Raw genomic sequence first — 6,015 nt, 5'->3', positions numbered from 1 at the left:
TGTTATGTGTAAGGAGCTGTATGTGTAATAAAGTTTATTTAAAAAAAAAAAAAAAATCTACTCCGGAAGTGCTGAGCTGTCGCCGCTGCGGGCCGGCTCCAGTGATCCCGGAAGAGACGTGGCGTCCCTGCTGAGAGCGCTGTGCCGCTATGTGATTGGCCGGGCCGTGCACTGTCCGGAGAGCTGGGGAGAGGATGCACAGGGGAGAGCGGGCTGTCCGTGCTGCTGCCCCGGCCCTGCTGCTCCTGTACGGGGTGTTCAGGGTGTGCGGCGGGGGCCGGACGCTGCCAGCCATCAGCGATGACATCCCATTCCGCCTCAACTGGCCCGGGCCGGACTTCTCTCTGGTCAGTCACCTGGGGACAGTGCAGGGGGCGGGGCCCGACAACAGTGCAGTAGTCGGGGGTCCTGTGCTACACACGGGGCTGTGTTATGGGGGTGTCAGTGTGTATGGGGGGACAGGAGAGTGACTGCCCTCACAGAGAGGGGTATAGAGTGGACGATGAAAGGATCCGGGCTCTGTGAGGACCGTATCATCACTTCAGGACTGTTATTTTTTATGCCGAAGATATTTTCCAAAATAGAAGTGTTCTTACTTTGCAGCAGGTGCAGTGCTGTATATATGCTGTATATATGCTTTATATATGCTGTATATATGCTTTATATATGCTGTATATATGCTGTATATATGCTGTATATATGCTTTATATATGCTGTATATATGCTTTATATATGCTGTATATATGCTGTATATATGCTGTATATATGCTTTATATATGCTGTATATATGCTTTATATATGCTGTATATATGCTTTATATATGCTGTATATATGCTGTATATATGCTGTATATATGCTGTATATATGCTGTATATATGCTTTATATATGCTGTATATATGCTTTATATATGCTGTATATATGCTTTATATATGCTGTATATATGCTGTATATATGCTTTATATATGCTTTATATATGCTGTATATATGCTGTATATATGCTGTATATATGCTGTATATATGCTTTATATATGCTGTATATATGTGACAACAGGTCTGGGTCACGCTGATGTATTGCTGTGACCCCTGTACATCTGACCATCGTCCCTGCCTGCAGATTATGTTGTCGTTCTATAGTGATGGCCGCACTGATCTCATAAGGCAGAGGGGACGTGATCAGTATTTGATTCCATCACGTCTACACATCACTCACTATCCCAGACACAGAAAAGAGCTCTGGAAAGAAATCTGTTCTAATGGAGAATTGTCATCCAATATCAATTCCTACAATTTATATCCATATGAAGAGCATCAAATCTGTAGATAGTTTACATCAAAATTACCCCCCTCCCCCACTGAAAATTGTTTATTAGTAAAATTTACAAACTTTCTGTTGTTTTCAAATTAGAACAAATTAAGTGGATGAACAGGACTGTAACAAGTGGAACTCCGAATTCACCACAAAATGTCACGTGAATACTGCAGTCTAAGGGGCACTTTGCACTCTACGATATCGCAGGTGCGATGTCGGTGGGGTCAAATCGAAAGTGACGCACTTCCGGCGTCGCTGTCGATATCGTAGTGTGTAAATCCTTTATGATATGATTAACGAGCGCAAAAGCGTCGAAATCGTATCATCTGTGTAGTGTCCGACATTTCTATAATGTAGCTGCAGCGATGGTACGATGTTGTTCCTCGTTCCCCTGCGGCAGCACACATCGCTGTGTGAGAAGCCGCAGGAGCGAGGAACATCACCTTACCTGCGTCACCGCGGCTCACGCCAGCTATGTGGAAGGACGGAGGTGGGCGGGATGTTTACATCCCGCTCATCTCCGCCCCTCCGCTTCTATTGGCCGCCTGCCGTGTGACGTCGCTATGACGCCGCACGACCCACCCCCTTAGGAAGGAGGCGGTTTGCCTGCCAGAGCGACGTCGCAGGGCAGGTGAGTGCATGTGAAGCTGCCGTAGCAATAATGTTCACTACGGCAGCTATCACAAGATATCGCATGTGCAACGGGGGCGGGGACTATCGCGCTCAGCATCACAGCATCGGCTTGCGATGTCGTAGTGTGCAAAGTGCCCCTAAGAATCATTCATCCTCTTCATGACAGGTGTCCGCAGTACTTTATACTAGAGTCTTTGGCTGTTATCTGCTGCAGACATGATGCATACACCCGCTTCTGGCTGCGTTCCTCAGGGATCTTAGCTCCTTCTTTCCTCATGGACAATGGCCTTCAGGTCACTATTATTCTTTGTGCTCTCCAACAACCTTCTTTAAATTCCACCTAATTTTTTTTTGTGGGGTTTAGTCAGGTGGCAGATGATCACTCCAGATATCACCGAGCCTCCACTATGCTTCACTGTAGATGGCACAGAGCCATTACCATACTTCACTGTAGATATCTCCAAACTACTACTATCCTTAAGTGTAGATGGCACCGAGCCACCGCTGTGCTTCACTGTAGATGGCACCGAGCCACCGCTGTGCTTCACTGTAGATGGCACCGAGCCACCGCTGTGCTTCACTGTAGATGGCACCGAGCCACCGCTGTGCTTCACTGTAGATGGCACCGAGCCACCGCTGTGCTTCACTGTAGATGGCACCGAGCCACCGCTGTGCTTCACTGTAGATGGCACCGAGCCCCCGCTGTGCTTCACTGTAGATGGCACCGAGCCACCGCTGTGCTTCACTGTAGATGGCACCGAGCCACCGCTGTGCTTCACTGTAGATGGCACCGAGCCACCGCTGTGCTTCACTGTAGATGGCACCGAGCCACCGCTGTGCTTCACTGTAGATGGCACCGAGCCACCGCTGTGCTTCACTGTAGATGGCACCGAGCCACCGCTGTGCTTCACTGTAGATGGCACCGAGCCACCGCTGTGCTTCACTGTAGATGGCACCGAGCCACCGCTGTGCTTCACTGTAGACGGCACCGAGCCACCGCTGTGCTTCACTGTAGATGGCACCGAGCCACCGCTGTGCTTCACTGTAGACGGCACCGAGCCACCGCTGTGCTTCACTGTAGATGGCACCGAGCCACCGCTGTGCTTCCCTGTAGATGGCACCGAGCCACCGCTGTGCTTCCCTGTAGATAAAAAGTATTGTTTTGATATGTGAATATATTTGCTAAATTAATTATGTTTCTATTATCTATAATGTTTTGGTAATCTGTCGGTAGGTTTTTGCTCTGTAATCTGAGGACAGCATACTGTAGGGGTTAAAAACAAAAATAAACTATGCCTCTTTTGTAAGGCTCCATACTGTTGTTTACATAAACTAAAGGCTTTATCACCTAGTGACTATCATTGCTAAGTCTAGCTGGAACGTGTGCGGCAGTCTGACAAGAACCTTTTGTGATTGACACCTGTCAATTGTCAATGTACAATTTCTATAGTCTGGTGTGGTCAGGGACAGCTTTTTGAACTCCGTTATATGACTAAACCTAAAAATTCCGATTTTGTCAGATCGGCTGCACCCAGTAACCTAAGTGATGCATCGTTAGATTCAGAATCTTCTTGCCTATATCATGCGGCTCTCAGATGAGGTTGGACAGTTTCCTTTTAATTCTGGAGTTGGGGCTTATTCACACAGCATATGAGTTCTATACATAATTTTTTCACAGCGCTCGTAACATTTAAATATTTAGTCTAAGGCTGTTCACACGTCCATGCAAAATTGTGAAGATGTCCTATGTTGATCCAAATATCAGATCAAATTCTATAATAAATGTTTATGGGTCCATGAAAAAAATCGGACAGCATTCTGCCATCTGTTTTCCATGGACTGATAGAAGACGGTGCAGAAACACTGATGAAGGCCTCATTCAGATGTCTGTTTCACGTATATGTTCTATCAGTGATTTTCATATATAGAATGCGTACACATTATAGCCCATGGGACTATAATCCTGGGGACGTTGGTTTTTTTTTACTTTTATCTCTAAAGAAAAGTACCAATGTAAGTCTGTTGGTCCGTGAAGCTCGCAGACATTACAGTAGGATGATATCAGTATGGACTGATTTACATTGCACAGGTTAGACGAAGCTTTATAATCTATTATCCATACGTAAAACTCATTGATGAAACAAGGATGGTAAAAACTGACACCTTGACCAACTATGGATGAAATACTGACCCAAAACACCGATAACAATCTAATAATTTTTTTTTGTGTACATGAAAAATGTACTGATATCTGAATGTCGGAATCAGTTAAATCTTTGATCAAGAACACTGATGAAAATCGGCCAATCATCTGATATCATTAACGTGTGCAGGAGCCCTTCAGTGAGGGGTACACTTAACATGAGTTTGCCTAAAGGGATTTTCCCACAAACAAAGTTCATTTTAATAAATAGATTTTGGAATAATAATAATTTCCACAATTGGATGTGTTTTAAAAAAAATGTTCCTGTGCTGAGATAATCTTATATATGTGTCCCTGCTATGTACTGTATAATGGCCGTGTCTGACCATACAGAGACATGGTCTGATCATACCACAGCTCCTGGGACATGGAGGAAGTAATAATGTATACAGACAAGACAGCATGGGATGGCAAATGTATTCTTTCTCTGAGGTAAAACATTTTTATAAAAAAAATAGGCAGGGAAATGTTTTACCTCACAAAAAGAATCAGCTGTGATCCCCTGGTGTAATATCTCATCATGTTATCTGGAATCTAAATATAATTATTATTCTTTTTAGCCGACCACAGGAATACCATACAGAGAAGACAATTACATCATTATGACCACGGCCGACAAAGAGAAATACAAGTGTCTACTTCCAATTACTGCCGGGGATCAGCAGGTATAACTTATAGGTTATTACTGTACTGTGTGTTTTTTTTTGTTTTGTTTTGTTTTACTATATCGTTTTATTGGGGAATAGAGGAATCATGCGTGTATGCTGCTGCTACTATACTAGATGGTGGGCACTAGGCAAGACGAAAAGTCAGCTCCTCTTCAGTAGGATACACCCACTGACCGGAGCCAAGCTGATCAGTTTTAGCTTAGTGTCCGTAGGAGGCAGACACTGCACTCAGCCCTGTTTCTAGTTTAGAATTGTTTTTTGTTTTTTTTTTTTATGATTTCACTTTTTATTTTAGATTGTCTTTTGGTTGGGCAACAGAGGGGCGTTGTGTCACTCTGTCATGCCACCTAGAGACCGAGAGCAGAGTGTGGGGTTGCATCACTTATGTATTCTCTCTGGTCTATGAGGAAGGACCAAATTAGAGGGAACCTGTCACCACTTTTTTTCTAACATGCTGTATATAAGAGCCCAGGCCGCTGTGAGAACATAAAAAACTTTTTATAATACTTACCTAATGGTCGCTCGGTTGGCCAGATGTGCGTTTCTGTTGTCCGGTGCCTCCTCTTTCGTCCTCCTTCTGACTCCTGTGTGCATGACATGTTCTACGTCATACACATTCACCGGTCCTGCGCAGGCGCACTACAATACTTTGATCTGATCTGTTCTATTCTGCTCAGGACCTGAATGCTGGCGAGTGTGGATGACGTCGGACCCGTCATGCACCGCGGCTAGAGAAGGAGGACGAAGATGGCCGAAAGAGGAGGCACCGGACAATCTAATAAAACACAACAATGAGATTAATGTAACCAGTGCTCCGTGCTGAAATTTTTTTTTTGCCTTAGAGCCGTGTACTCCGCTCTACGTCCATTGGTCCAGTTGTCTTTAGTCCACAGTTACAGTAGGTTCTCCCAATAACCAAGGTAGCAAAGGGTGGTTCTTGTTTCCAGTTCCCAACCCCATCCTCTCCTAAGGAGCTTTTCAATCTGTACCTTTGAGGAAGATCCTCTCCCTTTGCTCTGTCTTCCTTACGCCCCTTCTGACGAGTCTCTACAAAATATTGCACCTGGTCAGATTGTATATATATATAAAAAATTTTAAGTCCTTCTCCTTGGAGTCTTGGGTCTGGGCACAAGGGTTTTTAGAAACTACAGTTGCTGGGTTCTGACCTGAGGACCTCACCTCTGCTTCTGTTCTTTCTAGT

At 44.7% G+C, this 6,015-nt stretch overlaps 1 protein-coding gene across 1 annotated transcript in view; it reads left to right on the top strand.

Annotated features, from left to right (window-relative positions):
- Nucleotides 1-69: 69 nt before the first annotated feature.
- The window catches only part of ERLEC1 (endoplasmic reticulum lectin 1), an 89,919-nt gene continuing 83,973 nt past the window's right edge, over nucleotides 70-6,015 (top strand). Inside the window, exons 1-2 of the mRNA XM_075339346.1 lie at nucleotides 70-347; nucleotides 4,707-4,811. Coding sequence (XP_075195461.1) covers nucleotides 195-347; nucleotides 4,707-4,811 — 258 coding nt within the window. The 5' untranslated portion in view covers nucleotides 70-194. The remainder of the gene's footprint in view (nucleotides 348-4,706; nucleotides 4,812-6,015) is intronic.

This window comes from Anomaloglossus baeobatrachus, chromosome 3, assembly GCF_048569485.1.
Source record: "Anomaloglossus baeobatrachus isolate aAnoBae1 chromosome 3, aAnoBae1.hap1, whole genome shotgun sequence".
Classification (NCBI taxonomy): Eukaryota; Metazoa; Chordata; class Amphibia; order Anura; family Aromobatidae; genus Anomaloglossus; species Anomaloglossus baeobatrachus.
Note: the sequence above shows the minus strand (reverse complement) of the source record. Positions and strands in the feature narration are given on the sequence as shown.